General features: G+C 48.4%; 1 protein-coding gene across 1 annotated transcript in view; it reads right to left on the bottom strand.

The window, feature by feature from the left end:
* Positions 1-5410: 5410 nt before the first annotated feature.
* The window catches only part of RFX3 (regulatory factor X3), a 1045627-nt gene continuing 1028506 nt past the window's right edge, over positions 5411-22531 (bottom strand). Inside the window, exon 18 of the mRNA XM_069625736.1 lies at positions 5411-5761. Within this exon, the coding sequence (XP_069481837.1) occupies positions 5721-5761 (41 nt within the window). The 3' untranslated portion in view covers positions 5411-5720. The remainder of the gene's footprint in view (positions 5762-22531) is intronic.

Genomic DNA, 22531 nt, shown 5'->3' with positions numbered 1-22531 from the left:
GGCTTCTTGGGACCACCGCTGGACTTGGGGTTGGTCAACCAACAAGGGAGACAGGTACCCATGCCTGTAGGCAGCACCCCTGGCCATCCCAGAGCTCTGGCTGGCCTCTGTTGCAGATTTTCCCTCCAGGGAGGGATGGGGACCCTGCCAGGGCTCCCTGGGACCACCACTGAACTTGGGAATGGTCAACCAATAAGGGAGACGGGTGCCCTAGCCCGGAGGCAGCACCAGTTGCCATCCCAGAGCTCTGACTGGCCTGTGTTACAGCTTTTCCCTCCACGGAGGAATGGGAACCCTGCCAGGGCTGCCTGGGACTGCCGCTGAATTTGGGGATGGTCGCCCAACATCAGAGACAGACGTCAAAGGCCGGGGACATCACCCCCGACCATACAGGGGTACTGGCGGGCCTGCGTTAGAGGTTTCCCCTCCAAGGAGGGATGTGGACCCTGTCGGGGCTTACTGGGACCGCCATGAACTTGGACATGGTCGCCCAACATGGGAGACAGGCGGCAAAGGCCAGGGACATCAATCCCGACAATCCAGGAGTGCTGGCTGACATGCGTTACAGGTTTTCCCTCCAGAGAGGGATGGGGACCCTGCCGTGGCTCCCTGGGACCGCCGCTAAACTTGGGGATGGTCGACCAACAAGGGGGACAGGAGCCCAAGGCCAGGTACATCACCCGTGGTGGTCCTGGAGCCCCGGCAGGGTTGCTGTCCTTTCCCGGAGTGCAACCATTCCAGAGTTCAGCGGCGGTCCCAGGGAGCCCCGGCAGGGTCCCCATCCTTCCTCAGAGGGAAAAGCTGTAACGCAGCCCACCCATAACTCCAGAACATTCATGGGGGATGTCCCAGGCTTTGGGCGACTGTCTCCCTTGTTGCTCGACCATCCCTAAATTCAGCGGCCGTCCCAGGGAGCCCCAGTAGGGTCCCCATCCCTCCTCACGGGGAAAAGCTGTAATGCAGCCCAGCCAGAGCTCCAGGATGGCGGGGGGTGCTGCCCCCAGCTATGGGCGTCTGCCTCGCACATGGGTATGCTGCCCCTCAACTCAGCAGCAGTCATGGGATGACCAGGCAGGGTCCCCGCCACTCCCAGGAGAGAAAAGCTGTAACGCGGCATGGCCAGAGCTCCAGGACGGCAGGGTTTGCTGCCACCGGGCTTGGATGCCTGTCTCCCATGTGGGTTGACCATCCCCAAGTCCTGCAACAATTTCTGCCAATTCTTCCCCAGAGGGAAGAGTGGTAACGCAGCACGGCCAGATGCCTAGGAAGGCCAGGGGTGCTGCACCCGCCATTGGGTATCTGCCTCGCAAGTGTGTCGACCGCCCCCAGACCATCAGCAGTCAAGGGGTGACTGGGCAGGGTCCCTGCCCCTCCCCGGAGGGAAAATATCTAGCTTGGATCGGCCAGAGATCCAGGACGGCCGACGGTGCTGTGACGGGCAACGGGCCAAACAGCCACCACCGCCAAAATCATTCGCTACTGTCCTAGTGCTCCTTTCTGAATCCCAGTGGTGGGTGGAAAATGGGGCCAGACCCTCAATTCTGACCCCCAGAGAAGCAGAAAGGATGTGCCCCTCTGTAGGGGATTCCTGAGAGAGCTGCCTCCCAGGGACTGAGCCAGCTCCCTCATGCCCCAAGTGTGCCACTAACAATGTAGTGGAATGTTGTTTTGCCTTCCTTGGGGGCTTATGGGTGAACAACAGCACCCATATACCCCAGAGAAGGCAGAACATTGTTCCACCTCAGTGGCTTTTTCTGGGGGTGGGGAGGTAGTTTGACCCCCCAACCCCCAAATTCAATTCTCTGGTGGTCTAGTGTTATTTCCTGCTTCCCATGGGTGGCGAAATGGGGCCAGACCCTCACTTTGCACCTCCAGGGAAGCAGAATGGATCTGCCCCTCCTTGCAGGGGGGACTGAGAGGGGCTAGCACACAAGCATGGGTCCAGCCCCCTGATTCTCCCCAAGTCTGCACCAAATTCTTTTTCTGTTGCCTTACTTGGGGGCAAATGGGTGCAAAACAGCCCCCAGCTGCCCCCAAAGAAGGCAAAACAGTGTACCCCTTTTCTATTTATGATTTTGGTGGGGGCCTGTTTGCCCCCAAAATCAATTCCCTGGTGGTCCAGTGGGGATTGCTGATCATGGATCGAACAATCCTTGCCCACCAATCTGCTTGTGTGAGGCCTTTTTGGAAAGGGGATTCTCCCCTTTCCAACAAGCCCTCACATAGCCAAATCGGGCAAAACATGCCCTTGCAGGACACAAAGGCGCCCCTGCTAAATGTACATGTTGAAACCTAATGGCTTCAACATGTAAATTGAATTTCCTGATGACATCGACGCACGTAGCGTGCACTGACATCATCACGGCAACCTCCCACCCCCAGGCACAGAAGGGGAAGTCCCTCCCTTCACTGTCTGGGGGTCAGGGAGATCGAGGGACCAGCAGGGGGTGGGGGGTGATCTGCCCCGCTCCCAAAGGTAAGCAGTGCTGAGGACAAGGTAGCTCATGCCCCGCACTAGAAACGTAGTGCGGAGGACGAGATACCTCGTCCTCTGCACTTAAGTGGTTAAAAGATTGTGTGTTGGTTGGGATAGCATGTCATATTCTGCAATCATAGCACAGGCAAGACATTATTGCAATCTGCACCAGGAAACTAGGGATAGACTGATACACCACAGGTCACCAGTCTTGAACAGCAGACTGAAGCAAATGCCGCTGCCCTGCAGGCTCCAATAGACTTTGGTAACCCTGCCCTGCAGATGGTATATATGCCCTCTCAAATGCAGTATGGTAACTTTAGAGGTGAGTGCAGTAGAGTTAGTCATGTCTGAGGCAGAGGCCTCATGTCCCAGCTAGGACAGCAGCCTTTCGAGTCCCAGCTTCCGCCAGACCAGTGTGCCTATTGTAAGGAAATGGGCCACTGGAAAAGAGTGTCTCCAAAGACCGAGACCAGGAGGTCAGGCTTAACCGGTGCCAGGTGACTCTGTACCACCTACTGCCCCACCCCGGTACCAGCACTTGGTGCTGCCCCCACCCCTGCCTGTTATGAATTTCCAGCCCAATGACCTATCCCTAGTACAGCCCCATTCCCCTTGCTATTTCCAGTCCCCTTGCCCCCAGGCATCCCAGACAGGTCTGTCTGTCTCCCCTCCCCAATTGTATGCTGTCCCACATGAATGCCCCACCTAGCTCGGCCATGCAGACCTGGTACCCCCATTCAGGTCAAGAACCATTCCAGTCTCCCCAGGCAATACAGGACAGCGACCCAGACTCCCATCCGGCAACCAACCTCCTGGCCTTGACCATCCCCTTTCCTGAATCTGGTCCCACGTTATCGCAGGAGTAGCAGGACAAACCACTGAGCTGTTCGTGGACACAGGAGCAACCCCCAGTACTCTGAGACTGAGGGAGCTCCTGGATGCCCCATTCTATGGTCACACTGCAACTGTTCAAGGTATGGAAGGTAGGCCCTCGGGGGTGCCTATCACTGTCCCAGCCTGAGTCACCGTGGGTCCCCTGGCAAGATCCCAAACGTTCCTTTTGAGTGCCTCTTCCCCGGCAAACTTTCTAGGTATGGACTGTCTGGGAAAAGTAGGTGCAGTGCTATTTTGGCAAGAAGTCCAAGGTAAATTGTACATCCTAGATAAGCCTAATGAGTTGTATGTGAAAACGCCTAAGCCCATGACTAGATTACAAGCTTTCAGGGACCTCTGTCCTGTCCTGATTGCTACTTCTCTGACTGATGGGGTCTTGAGGGAGTTAGATAAAGGTTCTACCTGCCTATGGGCTATGCTGAACACTGAAACTGATCTGATCTGGTCTGCCGAGCCTATGTGTATCTGGATTTGACCAGGAACTGTTTCGCCCAGTACCCCATGAAGATAGAAGCAGAGAAAGGACTTATCCCTGTTATCAATTCACTGTTCCACCAGGACATTTTAGTAGTAGCCTGGTCACCTACTAACAACTCTAATGTGTACAAACTGGTGCAGGACCCTAGGCCCATAAATGCCATTGCTGGGCCCCTACCTGCCGTAACTCCTAACCCGGCCCTGATAAGGTCATCCATCCCATTGATGCTATATGCTTCAGTGTGGTGGATCTGTGTAGTGCTTTTTTCAGCACCTCCTGGCACCCTGATTCCTGGCATTTGTTCCCCTTCAACTTCAAACGAGTGCAAATGTTTTGGAAGAGAATGCCAATTGAGTTTGTGCATGCGCCAACCATTTTCTCACAGATTTTACATCAAGATCTGTCAGAAATAGTGTTGCCTGGGAACAGTGAGCTACTGGATTTATGTGGATGACCTGCTAGTGTGTTCAAAAACAGAAGAGCTGTGTGTCCTGGACACTGTGCATTTGCTTACTGCACTGGATGAGAAGGGACACAAGGCCTCCAAAGCTAAGCTGTAGTTCTCTCAGTCTGAGGTGAAGTGCTTAGGGCACATCATAACAGAAGGCAGTCAATCTCTGGACCCTGACTGAGTGAAAGCAATAGCCGCCCTGCCTCCCCGAGTGACTCAGAGTGAATTGAGAACATTCTTGGGATAGTTGGATATTGATGACAATGGATCTGTGATTATGCCCTTGTAGTGAGACCCTTGCAAGAAGCAGCACTGAGTAGAAGAACAGATATAGTCTGGACCACCAGTCAGAAATTAGCTTTGAGAATGTATAAGCAGCACTCTGTAGTGCATCCACATGAGGTCTCCCAGACTATGATAAAGACTTTGGGCCTCATTATAAGTTGAGCGGTGCAGTAAATTGGGATGGTATACTGTTTACCCCGCATTACCATATCGCCCAACTACGAGTTTGGGGGTAAGATGGAGTATTTCTGCCACCTTGCTGCCCAAAATTGGCGGCGATAATACCGCCAAAATCCCCCATGGAGTCCTATGGACTCCAATTAATGAGGAATAACACCACCTATTGCCATTACCAATCTGGCTGTAATCCCACCAGATCAAGTGTCAGTAACGGTAATAGAGTTTGGTGGTATCTCAGCAGATTTACCGCTGAGATACCACGAAAACTTGTAATGAGGCTGTTTGTGCTGTACTGCCATGAAAGGAAAATAATTGCTTGCGGTGTCCTGTTGCAGGACCACAGTAGAGCTTTGCTTCCCCTTGCATACTTCAGTACCCTGTTAGACCCCGTTGCTTCAGCCCTGCACTCCTGTTTGTGGGCGATTCCCAGTTCTGTGTTAGTTCATAAAAGCGTCAATGTTGTGCTCGACAGTAAGCCGATTGTAAAAGTGCCCCATTCTGTCCACGCCCTTCTGACCCACAGCAGAACCCAGCACCTGTCCCCTGCACGGAAGTTGAGGTATACGGAAGTTCTGTTTAACAATGTGTGAGGGGTCAGAAATGTGAGACGGACAATTTTGTGAAGGTTTTTCATAAGATGCCATTTTATTAAATTAAAAGGGTTTGATAAACGCCTCACTATCCCTACCCTGAACAGAATTTCCCTGCTTTGCAAAATAAACAAAAGGAAACACTGTAACAAAAAGGGATCTGTCCCTCACACTTATACATACAATAAACATATGAAGGGCATATATGGCAATTCAAAATATAACAAAATCATAGTTATGTCAAACAAACTTAATATCTGTTTCTCCCTGTGACCTGGGTAATGTTCCATTCCCCCTAGATTCAAAGCAGGAATATAACACTTCAAAATAGAAAAGTTCCGGTTTTCAACAAAGTTCAGGTGATTAGGTTCTTCTTGCTCCATATGTCGCACAATGGGCTTTTCCTACAGTTCAAAAGAAAAAACAAACGTCTGTTTCTCCATTTGTAACAAAGAGTTCAACACAACTTCTTCTTAAGAACCAAAACACTTTCACAGTTCCTTGATAGCAACAGAAATGTTTTGTCAGGATGATTCCACCAAAGATTCACAATATCCTGTAGAGGGCTTGCCATTTCTCCTTCTTCACAGTCTTTAACCACAACACAATAATATCTTCTTCCTGGTCCACTCACCTGCCAAGACTACTACTACAAAGCCCCTTGCCTTGGTATACTCCCCTGCCAGTACTAAAAGCTTCTATCACTACTACAAGTACTTCTGTAGTAAAGTTTATTTCAAACAATTTAGTAAAGTCTTTTGACTTTCAACAACTTCAGTAATGAAGACGTTCAACAACTTCAGTAATGAATATTTCATCTGGAAAGACATGAAACACATTGGTGCTATTTATGCCACAGGCAATGCAGATCATGCTCCTCTCCTCCTGAATACTCACTATCAGGAGGGCTGCTCTTCTCCTAAAACAAAGTCTTTTAGCTTTCAACAATATCAATATAAATAACTTTAGTAAAGGCTACTTCTGGGATAACATAACACATTGATGTTGTCTGTTCCACTTTTGTGACTGCCACATGCAATGCAGATTATATCCCGGTCCTCCTGAATTCTGGCTATCAGGAGGGCAGCCCTTCTGGCACACTTGTTTTCGCACTCTTGCGTCAACCAAATGCTGTTAATGGCTTTTTGTCACACTTGCTCTTCTTTTGCTTGGACAATGCTTGTTTGGGTCTTTATCAACTATTGCCTCTTCCTCTCTGTGACAATAGGCTTTACAATTGGTCTGCTTCATTGCCCTCTTTAAGCTTGGGCAATGTTGGTTGTTGTTAATGTCTTTTAATATTGCCCTCTCTTGGCTTTGGCAAGGATGGTCTTTGTTACCTTTGAAATTACAATTGACCCCAATGTTTGTATTCTGCCACTTTAGCTGGTAAGCATCAAATTGGTATGCAAAGTTATTCTTAGTTTACCATTTCCACTTCTTTACATTACTTCGGTATTCAATATTTTTAATATGGTCTAGTGGGCGATTACGGAGCGTTCTGGGGTCACATACAACTACTGAACTCACGGGTGCTGCATACGCATCTGTTCGCTCTGCTGCCTCTGTGCCGTCTCCTTCCTCTTATTCCCACTACATGGTAAGCGGCTTCCCTCTGCTTCCCGCAGCCAGAGCACACTTCAATTTGGGTAAAGCATTTTGAATTAACGCTTCCCTCTGTGCAGCCTCTGCATACAAGATCCTCCGGGGCAAAGTTTGCTGGAACAACGATTCCCACCGCGCAACCTCTGCATACAAGGTGCTTAAGGAGACTCATGAAACTGGCATCCTCTTCACAATTAGCGGCGGCTCCGTCGTGTCTGCTTCCCTTTAACTTCTATTGCCACTGCAACAGGAGTCACAATAATTACTCCACCCTTTGCTTCTCCTCCTGCTACTTCCTCTGACCTGCACCTGAGGGAGCGCTTTTTACTCACTAGTCACTTTCCGTAGTCGGTCCTTAAAATCGCTAGAATGCACCTTGCAGTCTTGTGCCTCCAAATCCCTCTTCCTCATTCCAATACTTTGGGCACTGTGGGACTTGTCACCAATGTTACAATTAGCTTTTTCTCTCTGCACATTATGTTTAAATGGATTTACTTCACTTCCATTATTGATTATGTTTTCAGGGGGAAATTTAAAAGGAGTCCATTATTATTTTGGAGTCCAAGGGGAGTTAGCTTTATCAGAACTTAAGAAGGTAATATTCTGATGTCCACATTTCACTTGCTCTTGTTGATTACAAGAGTTCTTACCATTAAAGATGTGGGCAACTTTATGAGGGGGTGTTTTATGCTTGATAAATGATTGATTAGGACAATTTTATTGCACTTCCCACAATGAATAACTTTGGAACAGAAAACCTCACTTTGACAAAAAACCATTACATATTCTGGCATCATTGACATCTCTTCTTCCTCTGAGCAAGACCAATACACTGTCTCTCCCAACAGAGTACTGCAATTCCCTTGGGGCCCTTCTACTCCCAGGTGATCTTCCCAGCGAACACCACCCGCAGGGTCAGGATCAAGTAGCGGCTGCCTGGGTGGAGACTTTAGTTAGGGTTTTTTTCGAGGACTCTGCAGGATTCATCACAAATGATAATAAGTTGAAGGAGCCCCTAACTTAAGTTTAGCAGCCCTTGTGCCTTCCTGTGATGAATACTTGGATATGCATGACGGTTCGCAGGTAGTACACTCCCAGACAACTGTTAACCCAGACCTTAGTGACACCGTCATCCCTGGAGCCCCAGTGATTATTTGTGGATGCTTCAGCCTAGAGACGGCAGACTGCGGTTCCTTGGTCTCTGCCTATGCTGTTGTATCCTGGGAAGAAAGTACCAATGTCGTCTCTGTTGTTGAAGCATCCCCCATTGTAGACCCGTGTTCTGGGTAGGTAGCCGAAATTATTGGCATGGCTCAGCCTGCGCCCTCATGACAGGGAAAGAAGTCACAATTCTGACTGATGGCAGGTATGCCCTTGGCAGGTATGCAAAGAAGTTGGGCATGATCTGAAAGGAAAAGGGATACCTGGCCTCAGAAGGCACCCCAATCTGTTATGCCGCTCATGTAGCTGCCCTCCTTGATGTCCTGTTGCTGTCCATGAAAGTATATTATAGCAGATACATCAAAAGCGTTTTTGTCTCTCTTTGACTTTCTGTAATGCAGACTTGTTCTGTCACATCATTGGATGGTGCACGTACAAAATATCTAGCCCCACGCAAAACAATGAAATTGAAGGTGGGTGACACATGTAGTTCAGCTCGAAAAATGGTTTCAATAGGGGTCAGTTTAAAAAAATATTTGTATGTTATTTATTTCCATGTAGTGTCTTTTGTGCACAACACCTGATGGGAGAAGACACTGTCAATCCCATTCCCAACATCATTTTGTGTCCTAAAGACGGATTCAAGGGTGCATTTAAAAAGGAATAGGTATATCTACATGTGTTCACCTTTGTTTCCAGAAACACATTTCCGTGTTGACACTCATTAGAGACTGCTGTTTTCTGATTGCCATTGTAAATAGCTCTCGTACATAACAACTCTTAAAACATAACTGCTTCAAACTGCTGGAGGCAGTTGACATGAACATTTGGTTTTTGGTTTCTGTACATTTTCGATTTGATACATTGCCAGAGTTTTTTATTATGATTTTTAGTGTTTTTACCTTGCTTTATGAATAAAATGTGTTAAAATTGTTCCTGACCCCTTTACCTAGTAAATTTTGGTAGACCCACACTGAACACACTTCAATTGTCCCCACCCTTGTGTGTAAGAGTGGAATAGTTTTTGTGGAGCTCTATATTACTATGTACTTGTCCTCATCCACAAGCCTGTCAAACAAAGAAAGAGGACCTTGTGCTCTAATAGCATTTACACAATGTACAGATACATCCTGGTGATTGTCGACATGTACAGTTGTTATATAGAAGCATTTCCCTGCATTCATGATGATGCCATCAGTGTAGCAAGAAGACTCCTTAACAACATTTGTCCCGGATGGGGGTTGTTTCTGTTATCTCTAGCGATAGTGCATTTGAATGGTTATGACACTGATGTGGGAGGCCCTAGGCATTAATCAGAAACTGCATGTCCCCTACTGGATCCAGAGTTTACGAAAGCCCACGACAAAGAATAGGGATCTGAAGGGAAAGCTAGCGAAGATTTGTGCCCAGACAGGTCTCAGTTGACCAGATGGGTTCCATGTCTTAAAAAAGAAATAAATAACGAATGAATTTGTAACAATTAAAAATAAGGACAAAAACGTTTTCACCTTGTTAAAAACCCACCCCAAACGCCTCAACACAAGATTTAACCTTTTACCACACCACCACATATTTTTTCTTTAAAAAATTAGGTCTTTTTTTTGTTATTTTTAATTTGTTATAATTTCATTTATTCATTTTTTTTCCGTTATATTCACTGTATACCGCTAGATGCACTGCCTCTTGTCTTGATGTACATGAGAATAATGCCCAGTCGATTTGCAGGTCCCTCTCCCTTTAAAATCATCATGGCAATACCTATGTCTCTCCCACATGCAGCACGGCCCACGGTCAATAGGTTATTGCTGGCTCTGGCTGATGAAATGGTTCTTGCTTATTCTAAACACTTGACCTTGATCATGAGGACATTATATTCACAATTCGGTGAAGTTCTGCCTGTCCCAGGTCAGATAAAAAATTGCACAATGTTCAAGAAGGAGATCAGGTGTACTTCACCCGCGACTCCTGCCTCAAACCCTGTCATGATCTCTGCTTCCAAAAGATCAGGACTTGCCCGACTCCCTTGGAAGCAGACCCATAACCCCGGTTCCGAGTGCCAGCCAGTCCCAATTGGGACCTTTTGGACCCTGTCCTGGCGCCAGTGGTACCAGGCTCATAAAGATGCCCAGTCCCAGCGCTGGAAGCGCCGGGCTCATAATGCTTGGGTGGACTTACCTGCAGCAGACCATGCTGCTTACTTACCTGCCAGTTGAACCCCTGATCCTCTTCTGTTTGGGACTACTTTTCCTGTTGGGTGGGGCAGGAGCCACTCCCTAGGTTCAGAACACTGGAACTCTTCTGGAAAGCAGGAACTCTTTTCTTACCTAGGTGTGGCTGTGGAAGGAGACACCTAAGCACTACAGGAGGCTATTTAAACCACACCCCATGGATGAATCTTGATTTGCGTTATTCTGCATTCTCTGCAGCAGAACGCTCATCGTGTCTTCTGCTTCTGATCCTGGGCCTAAGGGAACAAAGGCTTACCATCCTGGAATCCAGTCTTCAGCAGCACCTGTAAAGACAAAGAAAGAACAGGTTAGCACTACGGTCTTCAGTGGCAGCGCATCTCTTACCTGGTCCTTCGGCTGTCACCAACGCCTCACGCTGCATTCTGCATCTGAAAGACAAAAGCTTACCTACTCTTCGCATGCTCCGGAGGTCTTCGCACTGCATTCCGGCATCTGAAAGACAAAAGCTTACCAGCTCTTCGCACGCTCCGGAGGCCTTTGGCGCTGCATCCCGCATCTGAAAGACAAAAGAAGGTGCGTTTAAAGACATTGGGCAACTTTATTACTCACGTGCCATTACTCCTTCCCACGCCGAATCCAGTGGGTATTCCAGCACCCTTCAGCTTCTCTAAAGCTCCGAACTTGTACCTGCAAGATAAAAGGGACAGTTAGTGCGCATCGTGAAGCAGGCTACAAGCGCTTACTTACGTGCTTCCAGGCGCTTCTATTCCTCACGCGGGTTCGATCCTCAACTCTCATCAGCCCGCCATCTGCCATCGCCGGAACCCTGCAAAACAAGAGATATCATTACAAAAGACTTTTAAGACATTTGAAGTGCCCAGAACTTACCGTTCGTGCAGTTAACGACGGACAGCAGTCCTCTGAGGTCAAGAGGCCTGCACCCTTATCCAGTTAAGAAACTGGTTACGGCACCCTGCCCCGAGGCAGATGGAGAGCTCGGCGTTCACTTACCTAAGGTGAGGGCGTTAACCTTTGGGGTTCTACAGGAGAAGAGAAAGGGAAGAGGAGAGAGGCACCCAATAACCCCAGTTCATTAATCCCATATTTTCTATCTGCAGACATCTTACTCTTCGAGTCAGACATACAGTGCACAGAGGTCCAGCCCAAAGAGCCAACCGTGTGTTACACATCACCTTTGAAGATACGGCATTCACCCAGTCAAGACCGGCGCCTCTGCGGGAATCAGGTGAGCGTTACAGAACGCAAAGACTACCGCAAAACTCCCACCCAGGCGCTATGGAAACCTCGGATACCGACCTGCTAGCCCAGTTACTTGGGGAACTAAGAGCAGAAGTGCATGCAGCCCGTCAGGAAACGAATGCTCTAAGAAGGGAACTGATTATTTCCAAGGAGCGAACAGACGATCTCGCTAGACAATTGCTACAGTCACAAGCCGGACAAACTCCGTTACCCGCATCAGGGGCAAATCTTCCTTCAACATCCTCTACGAACCCAGTGCAGATCAAACTACCTGGGAATGTACCTCTGGCTCCGCCCAAACGATTTTCTGGTGACCCAAAGAGGTTTGCAGTATTTATTAATCAGTGCCGGTTGCACTTCTTATGCCGGCCAGCAGCCTTTCCAACTGATCAAGCTAAGGTAGCTTTCGTACCTTAGTGGCAATGCGGCAGACTGGTCGATCCCTCTAGTTAATCAAGATGATCCGGTTCTCCATGATTTTCAAGCTTTTCAGCTCAGTATGGAAAAACTGTTTGCAAGACATTCACAGGGGCAGGCCTTGGACAATGAGCTCCTTTCATTGCGACAGGGTAATCAAGACCTTTTGGCTTATATTGCGTCTTTCAACAGACTGATAGTGGAAACTCGATGGCCTGTGGACATAAGGATTACGGTGTTTTATAGAGGTCTACGTGGAGAGCTCAAAGATGTGTTAGCCCAAGTAGTGAATCCCCCGCAAGACTGTTCGGACTATATTGACTTAGTCGTTCAAATTGACCACAGACTGCAGAACAGGAAGGCCGATCGTTCCAAGTTTGATGCTCGAGTATTTTCCAAACCACCAACTCCTACCAAAGGAGTAGACTCCGGGGAACCCATGCAAATAGGGGGCCTGAAAGGACCACTAACTCAAAAGGAGCGGGAAAGGAGAAAACAGCTGCAATTATGCCTCTATTGCGGAAACTCGGGGCACTTTCTTCGAGACTGTCCGGTGAAACCAGCCAAGAAGGCAGTAGGAGCTGCAGTTACCAGGGTCACAAACTCTGAGCAGGGAAACGACCTCGCCCGACAAGAATAGAGGTCCTCTTGCCGAACGTTAAAACCAGTTCCGTGACCTCGCATTTCGTGATACCTATGGTTCTCATTAGCCCTGAACATCCGGATCGATTACATGCGATTGAAGCTTACGTCGACAGCGGTGCCATCGGCAATTATGTGGATCATGAAATGGTTTTGGGGATGAATCTGACTCTTTGTCCAAAGGCTGTAAAGGACGTCATTACTACGGTGGATGGTACGGAGATAGCCTCCGGACCAGTAACGCATACCACCCAAGAAGTGACGCTAGTAAGTCAAGATGGACACCATGAGAAGATCGTGTTCGATGTGATCAAGGCCCCTCAGTTCCAGATTATTCTAGGAATTCCTTGGTTAGAGAAGCACAATCCTCAGATCGATTGGCGAGCAAGAACTGTTCAGTTTCCAGAATGTGTCTCTACTTGTCACCCTCGACCTGGTGTTGCACTGGCAGCAATTTCCTCGGAGGCTCCCCAGTTACCTCCTGAATACCTAGAATTCCAAGATGTTTTCCGGAAGGATCAGGCTAACTCTCTACCTCCTCATAGGTCTTATGACTGCCAGATAGACCTGATACCTGGATCTACTCCTCCTTGTAGTAGAATGTATGCCCTCACCGAGCCTGAGAATCTTCACCTCCGACAATACCTGGATCAATACCTAGCGAATGGGTTTATTCGTCCTTCCAAGTCCCCTGCTTCCTCAGCTTTGTTCTTCGTTCCAAAAAAAGAAGGGGACCTTAGAACTTGTATAGATTATCGCGCCCAGAACCAGATCACCGTTAAGAATAGATATCTGTTACCTTTGATCCCTGAACTCCTGGACCAAATCAGAAAAGCATGCATATATACAAAGCTGGATCTTAGAGGAGCCTACCACTTGGTACGAGTAAAAGAGGGCGATGAATGGAAGACGGCCTTCCGCACCAAGTATGGGCTATTTGAATATCAGGTCATGCCCTTTGGACTTTGCAATGCCCCGGCCGCCTTTCAATATTTTATGAACGATGTCCTCAGAGAGCTCATAGATGTGTGTGTTGTTGTTTACATTGACGACATCCTCGTTTATTCTTCATCAGAAACTGAACATCGGAAACACGTGAAAATGGTCCTCGAGAGATTGCGTCAACACAAACTTTTCGCTAAGTTGGAAAAATGTGTTTTCAACGTGACTGAAGTTGAATTCTTGGGATTCATATTATCACCTAGCGGAGTGCGTATGGATTCAAAGAAGGTCGATGCAATTCTCAAATGGCCATCGCCATCCTCCGTAAAAGGTGTTCAAAGCATGTTAGGCTTCGCTAACTTTTACCGCAGGTTTATCCCCGAATTCTCTCGAATAGTCCAGCCCATCACCGCCTTGTTAAAGAAAAACAAACGTTTTGAATGGTCTACCGAGGCGGAACAAGCTTTCCAGAATTTGAAGACTAGATTTATCTCTGCACCGATCTTAAAACATCCTCGCCCAGAACTCCCCTACATCGTTGAAACTGATGCTTCGAGCCTTGCCATGGGGGCAGTTCTATCACAAAAGGACCCAGTAACCAATCAGTTGCATCCTGTGGCATTTTGGTCCCGCAAATTCTCGCCTCCTGAAATCAATTACACTATTACTGATAAGGAACTTCTAGCTATCAAGTCCGCCTTTAAGGCTTGGCGGCATTATCTTCTGGGGGCCCGACACACCGTTACTGTGATTACAGATCACCGAAACCTGCAATATTTGAAAACCGCAAAAGCTCAATCCTCTAGGCAACTCCGTTGGGCACTATTCTTTGCCGAGTTTGACTTCATAATTACCTATCGACCTGGTACAAAAAACGGTAAAGCTGATGCCCTTTCTCGGATGGGAGTGGAAGAACATTTGATCAATCCTAAACCTGTACCTATCATTCCCGAACAAAGAATTCTAGGTGTAATCGCCACAAAATCCATAGAGGAAGTTAAGGATAAAGCCAGGCTACTGGTAACTCCAGCAGACATACAGAATTGGCATCTGGAGGCAAAGGACTTTACGGTGAAGGACAACCTATTATATTTCCAAGAACGGTTATACCTGCCCAGCACAGATTTACAGAAAAAGGAAATCTCTTGTTATCACAATTCTTTAATGGAAGGACATCCCGGTATGACCAAGACCTCGGAAAAGATCAAGCGCTACTTCTGTACTTCTGGTGGCCGTCTTGGAAAAAAGATATCAGAGCCTTTATAATGTCCTGTGGAGTGTGCGCCCAAAACAAGAGTCAAAAGGAAAAACCAGCCGGACTCTTACGCCCTATTGACATCCCGCCTCGCCCTTGGCATACGCTTTCTATGGACTTCATCACCGATCTACCTCCATGCTCCGGATACAATACGATCCTAGTAATCGTGGACCTATTCTCCAAGATGGCGCATTTCATTCCACTCAAAGGCTTACCAACAGCAGCAACTCTGGCCCGAGAATTTCTCGAAAACATCGTCCGACTGCACGGTTTTCCTTCAGTTCTAATTTCGGATCGAGGTAGTCAATTTATTTCTCATTTTTGGCGAAGTTGCTGTCGGTCGGCTCAAATTGATGTGAGACTTTCGACCAGCCACCACCCTCAAACCGACGGACAAACCGAGAGGACCAATCAAACTCTGGAACAGTATTTGCGCTGCATGCTACAACAAACTGAAAAAACTTGGAAAGATATCCTTTGGATAGCCGAATATGCCTACAATAACTCTGTCCACTCGGGAACTGGGAAGACCCCGTTTTTTCTTTTATAAGGTAGTCACCCTCGAACCTCGGAGTTGGATCCACTCCAAGATCTTGGAACACCAGCAGTAGACCACCTGCATTCTACAATCACCCAAGCCTTTAAGGAAGCCATTTCTCACCTTCAAAGGGCTAAAGAACAATACAAGAAAGGAGCAGACCAACATCGGAAGGAAGCCCCCCAATATCAAGTAGGAGATCAAGTCTGGTTATCCACCAAATATCTACCTCTAAAAGGACCACGCACATTCAACCCAAGATACCTTGGTCCCTATTCCATCACTACCATAGTAAATCCAGTAGCGGTCAAGTTGGACTTGCCCCCTCACATGAAGATATATCCGGTCTTCCACGTCTCTCTATTAAAACCCGTGCAACCTCAAACCCGACTAACTACATCTCCAAAACCTATTCTAGTTGATGGAGAACTCGAGTTTGAAGTCAAAAGCATCCTGGATTCCAAGATCTCCAAATCTAAACTATTTTACCTGATTGACTGGAAAGGCTACGGTCCCCAAGAAAGATCCTGGGAACCTGCAGAATATGTCCACGTGCCTCGTCTAATCAAAAGATTTCATCGAACATTTACTAACAAGCCCAAACCCCCGGAGAAGCCCGGTTTGGGAGGGGCCTTGAGGGGGGGTGCTGTCATGATCTCTGCTTCCAAAAGATCAGGACTTGCCCGACTCCCTTGGAAGCAGAGCCATAACCCCGGTTCCGAGTGCCAGCCAGTCCCAAATGGGACCTTTTGGACCCTGTCCTGGCGCCAGTGGCACCAGGCTCATAAAGATGCCCAGTCCCAGCGCTGGAAGCGCCAGGCTCATAATGCTTGGGTGGACTTACCTGAAGCAGACCATGCTGCTTACTTACCTGCCAGTTGAACCCCTGATCCTCTTCTGTTTGGGACTACTTTTCGTGTTGGGTGGGGCAGGAGCCACTCCCTAGGTTCAGAACACTGGAACTCTTCTGGAAAGCAGGAACTCTTTTCTTACCTAGGCGTGGCTGTGGAAGGAGACACCTAAGCACTACAGGAGGCTATTTAAACCACACCCGATGGATGAATCTTGCTTTGCGTTATTCTGCATTCTCTGCAGCAGAACTCTCATTGCGTCTTCTGCTTCTGATCCTGGGCCTAAGGGAACAAAGGCTTACCATCCTGGAATCCAGTCTTCAGCAGCACCTGTAAAGACAAAGAAAGAACAGGTTAGCACTACGGTCTTCAGTGGCAGCGCATCTCTTACCTGGTCCTTCGGCTGTCACCAACGCCTCGCGCTGCATTCCGGCATCTGAAAGACAAAGGCTTACCTACTCTTCGCATGCTCCGGAGGTCTTCGCACTGCATTCCGGCATCTGAAAGACAAAAGCTTACCAGCTCTTCGCACGCTCCAGAGGCCTTCGGCGCTGCATCCCGCATCTGAAAGACAAAAGAAGGTGCGTTTAAAGACATTGGGCAACTTTATTACTCACGTGCCATTACTCCTTCCCACGCCGAATCCAGTGGGTATTCCAGCACCCTTCAGCTTCTCTAAAGCTCCAAACTTGTACCTGCAAGATAAAAGGGACAGTTAGTGCGCATCGTGAAGCAGGCTACAAGCGCTTACTTACGTGCTTCCAGGCGCTTCTATTCCTCACGCGGGTTCGATCCTCAACTCTCATCAGCCCGCCATCCGCCATCGCCGGAACCCTGCAAAACAAGAGATATTATTACAAAAGACTTTTAAGACATTTGAAGTGCCCAGAACTTACCGTTCGTGCAGTTAACGACGGACAGCAGTCCTGTGAGGTCAAGAGGCCTGCACCCTTATCCAGTGAAGAAACTGGTTACGGCACCCTGCCCCGAGGCAGATGGAGAGCTTGGCGTTCACTTACCTAAGGTGAGGGCGTTAACCTTTGGGGTTCTACAGGAGAAGAGAAAGGGAAGAGGAGAGAGGCACCCAATAACCCCAGTTCATTAATCCCATATTTTCTATCTGCAGACATCTTACTCTTCGAGTCAGACATACAGTGCACAGAGGTCCAGCCCAAAGAGCCAACCGTGTGTTACACATCACCTTTGAAGATACGGCATTCACCCAGTCAAGACCGGCGCCTCTGCGGGAATCAGGTGAGCGTTACAACCCTGCTGAAAAGGACTTTTCACTGTCTTGCTGACAACAGACACTGCTCTCAAAGTACGGGGCAGTAAGACTTGGGTACATGCATTGCACACTAAAAAGGTGATGCCTGCCCCAAAACCTTAACCTGACCCAGCTCAACTGTCTACTCAGCTGTTTGGTCTCTGTGAACCCCCGCGCCCAGCCAAGAAAGGTCAAGGTCTGCATCACCACATACCTAGATACAACCTCTGGCTACGATAAAGCTATTGTGCCGGAGACCATGGTCCTACTCTGAAAGATTGAACTGTGCCTAGAACCTGAACCGTCCTGATATTAAAACCGGCTCTGAAAATGTAACTGTGCTGTGACCCTGCGCAGGCCCCGACTCTGAAATTGCCCTGAAAATTGGACTTTGCTCTTAACTTGAAATTGTCCTGAATCCACATTTGAACTTGCCCTGAACCTGAACCCACTTTGACCAAATGTACTTGGTCTGAAAGTGAAAATTGCTCTGACAAACTGAATTGTGTCCTGCAACCGCATTTATCCTGAAAGGAATTGCTCTGAATCTGAAACTGCAGCATCCTGAACTCAATATTGTTGTCTGAATATAACTGGTTCCTCGAAACTGATTTGCTCACTGAACTTTAACTAGTCTGGAATTTTTAATAGTAGGAAGAATTGGAAGAGTAAAAATGGGTGCAATGTTAAGAGAGATTTGTGCCACCACCCCTCTGAAAAACGTACTGATGCACCAGTCATACTGCGGAACGGAGAATGCCAGATTACCACTGCAAGCAAAGGGGAAGGATGTCTATTCAACAACCAGACTTGCTTACCTTGTGCCTGACGATCACCGGAATACTGAAGGTATCTGCCAGCTATAAAAAAGAACACCTTTGGGCAAACCTGTCACCTCGGTGCACAAGAACTGAACCAGACCAACTACTGTGTCTGCACGAACATGCCAACCCACCACAGAGAAGAATTCCAGGTCCAGGCAGTGGCCGCCAATGTGTCACTGCTCATGCAAGCATCCAGTGAACCGTTGCCTGCCTGCCAAGACACTGCTGTCATGAAAGTGAGGCACCTTACTTCATTCCCAGTATGTTTCGCCCAGCAAGGAGAAGGTGCCGAGAACATTGGCAGCACAAGGCAGTGCAACTCCACTGTGCACTGGTCCCAGGAACACTACAACCCTCAGGGTGACTAAAAGGAAGAAGGATTGCTGGGAATGGCGGTCCCTGGCTGGACTGAGAAAGACACACCTGATGACAGCCCAACTGTCACCAGCAACCCCTTGTTATCACTTTGTGAGTTTGTCTACTCTCCATCAGCAACTGCCAACAGCACCAAGCATCTGAACCTCTTGCTACTGACCATGTACTGCAGCATATGTGGACTGCCTGTGCCTGAATGGCAGCCAGTCGTTACTTGGCTAGCCCAAGCAGGTCTCTACTGGGAATGTAGCAACACCGCCTACAAGCAATTACCCAAAATCTGGACTGGAGTCTATGCCCTGGGCCATTTCATCCCTGCCATCAGAGTGACAAAAAGGATACCGCTTCGCCACATCAGGAACACCAGAGACCTGGCCCAGTCCAAGGATTGTGAACACTGACCTGCCCTTGACCAATGATGAGTAATACAGTAGTACAGTAGTGCTGTTGTGTTCCTGCAGCTGGGAGTTGTCCGATTAGTCTACAGACTGCAAGCCCTCATAGATCTACTGGCTAATGAGACTGCTGTCACCTTCAAGTCCCTGGACACTGGGCAACGGATTCTAAGAAAGTTGGATCTGCAGAACTGCCTCACATTGAAGGCACATGTGCCCTGATAGGACCCCAATGCTGCATGTTTGTTCCAGACCTTTACGATTCCACGTTCAATCATGCCTCCTTTATTGCCTCCTTAGGCTCTGTCCCTGCAGACAATTCCATGTCCTGGTTCCAGAATATCAGAGACTTCCTGGGATCTGTGGGATGAAAAATAGTATCATGTATACTGTGTGGTGTATTCATTTTGTATTCATTTTGGCTGTGGGTTTGGTAGCTTTCAGAGTTGTCATGTATAGTATTATTAGTTGCTTTCGGACCAAGAATGAATAGCTGATCATGATCCTAACAGTCTGGAGCTGCACCTCACTGCTAGCCTGGACTTTGAATATGAACTTCAGACACTGAACAAGATGGAGATGCAATATGGTCTTTCTTAGGACCAGCGGGAGGATTGTAGATATGCCTGTCTTACTAAGGAACGGCTGACACACTGTGTCTACACATGTATTTGCCTGTGGATTGGTATGCATAATGTTTAGGCCTAGTAGTATGGAATATTCCTGTCTGCAATAGATGCATTGATTAGTCATTGTTATGGATTGTGTATATTGCTATGATTGTATCACCTTATGGTCCATGTACAGTCTGCATGCTCAGGTCACCCCTCCCCTGTCTGCCATTCTGGTGTCAGTCCCGGGTTGTCCGTGGTTGGCACCTTGATCAGCCTCCGCTAGCCAGTTAAGCCCAAGCCTCTGTGCAGTCATCTTTTCATGTTTCAGCCATGTTTGTCCCCTTCCTCACCTTCAGTAGGGATCCCAGAGCTCCCTCCCTTAGAACCGGTGGGTTTGGAATGTTCACCACACCTCATTCCTGCCCGAACAGCTGCACAAGCCCTGGCTGGAGATCCCTGGGGGCCCTGGTCTTTCACCTTGTGGGCTGGGCAAACGTCGTAAACGTTATATAGCTAACTGAGGGGTAATTTGACTGTGGCAATAAGAATCAATCCCAAGGCGACATCCCATCTGGAAATGTACTGCCAGCAGTTGGTGCAGGGCGGAAAGGGGGATTAAAAAGTGCCCCTCAACCTTTGGTCAGGGAGATCCTGCTGGGTCGTGCTACAGAGGCGAAGCTCTACTGGATCTTTGTCCCCATTCCCTGAACTTTCCTGTCTGGCCTCTGTTTCACCCTTTCCTTCTCCCACGCTCTCAAGCGTTCTGTCTCCCCTCTCTTCCCAAGTGCTCTCAAGTGCTGACTCTCCTGGTCTCTTTCTCTCTTTCTTTTCTTTTCTCTTTCTCTCTCTCTCTCTCTCTCTCTCTCTCTCTCCGTCCCTCACTCTGAGCTTCACTTCCCCTCTCCTCCTTTTCTCCTTCCCTCTCTGGCTCTCAGTCTCCCCTCTCTTCCGAAGTGCTCTCAGGTGCCGACTCTCCTCGCCTCTCCCCATGCTCTCTTGCAGTGGGTCTCTCTCCCCTCCTCTATGCACTCTTGGATTTTGTGCATTTGCCAGTTTGTCCTTCTCTATCTCTTTCTCCCCCCACTTACTTCCGCAACCCCGGTAAACACCTCTGCCTCACCGCTCTACTGTCACCCTAAGACCCGGTGCCCCACCCGGCGATCCTGAACCAGCCTGAACTCGTGAACCAGCCTGAGACCTTGAGTGAACCCTCAGACCCGGTACCCCCTGGAAATCCTGCGGGCCCTGAGGAATCAAGCGCCCCAGAGTAACCCAGCGGAGTAACCTGGCGCACCCTGAGCTTCCCAGCACATCCTGAGAATACTGGTACACCTTGAGACCTCGGAGCACCCTGAAACTATGTTTACTCTGAGGCAATCCATACCCTGGGACCACTTCCATTCTAAGACCCAACATACCCTGAGAAGCCAGATACCCAGAAATCTCCTGTTTGTAACCTGCAAGCACCTGTAATCCAGAGGTCACCTAAATAAACCAGACACTAACATATCCAAGGATTCAGTGCTTCCTTCCCACATGCTCGGTGGCACACTCCTGGCTGGAGGGCGGGAGACTCCGGAACACAATGCAAGAGAGTATTATTTGTGACAAGGCTTCTGTGGCACGGTCCATGTCTCCCATCACGGCCACTCTCTCCCGGTGTATTTCCAACACTAAATAGTCGAGTGGGATTTGGATTCAGGATTGTTTATTTTGGACTTCGACAAGCACCCTTAGTTTTGTTTTAAAAGGTAGGGAACTTCCCTCATAGCGATATAGCAGACAGGCATTTTTCCTATGATTTCAACAAACACCCTTGAATCATGGCCCACTGTAGTCCGAATCCTTCTATCATTTCCACAATATGATTTTTGTTAACTGACAATAACTTGCTTTAAAGCTTCCGAGGTGTTTTTCAAGTCGGCGACGGAGAAGGTGGGGGAAGACAAGTTGGGGATGTTCATCTGGGGAGGAGATTTTAATTGTTGGCTGGGCCCCAGGTGGGACAAGTCGGGGGCATCTGATCCAATGAGATCAAAGTCCTCTGTAACGCTTTGTGGAGTGATATGGGATTAAGACCTGGTAGAACTATGGCAGGGATCCCATGGGGAGGAACGGGGTTACTCTTTTTACTCCCCGGTATATGGTATGTACTCCCGATTAGATTATTTGTTGGGAGGGCAGATGTTGGTAGGTTTTCGAGTACAGAGTACCTGGGCGGATATTATTGGTCACAGACTACAAACGGGCAAGAAGGAGTCCGCATATACCACTGTGGCCACTAAGAGTGGAGGCTCTGGAGGAGGTGCCCTTTAGAGAGGCAGTGCAGGAGGAAATTGCTTGATTTTTGGAGGCCAACGAGTGGTCTGTGGAGGATGTGGGACGCCTTCAAGTTGACACAGAGGGACATGTATATCTTCAGAGGTGGGAGTGGCAGAGCCCTCAGTGACTCCTTGAAGCAGACTGAGCAGAATGTTAAAAGCCCAGAAGCGGAACAAATTGGTGTGTGCTGGGTGGGGGAGGGATTGGCATGGGAGTTGGAGAGGCATCAAGACTTGCAGGAGACACTCCTAAGATATGACAGGGAACACTACACTAAACAAATACACATGGAGGGGGATAAGGCAGGCCACCTACTAGCGTAGTTGATTAGGAGGGTGGTGCCCAGGACCACCATCACGCAAGTCTATGATTCGAGGGGCACTCTGGCGACAACGCAGGAGGTCATCAATGGCGCTTTTTAAGAGTATTATCAGTCCCTGTATAGTAGCAAAGGCTTATATGTGGAAGAAGAGGTAATTGACGTCCTGCGCAAAGTGTGGTTACCACAAGTGTT

This window comes from Ambystoma mexicanum, chromosome 6p (genome assembly GCF_040938575.1).
Source record: "Ambystoma mexicanum isolate Mex_15411 chromosome 6p, UKY_AmexF1_1, whole genome shotgun sequence".
Lineage (NCBI taxonomy): Eukaryota > Metazoa > Chordata > Amphibia > Caudata > Ambystomatidae > Ambystoma > Ambystoma mexicanum.
Note: the sequence above shows the minus strand (reverse complement) of the source record. Positions and strands in the feature narration are given on the sequence as shown.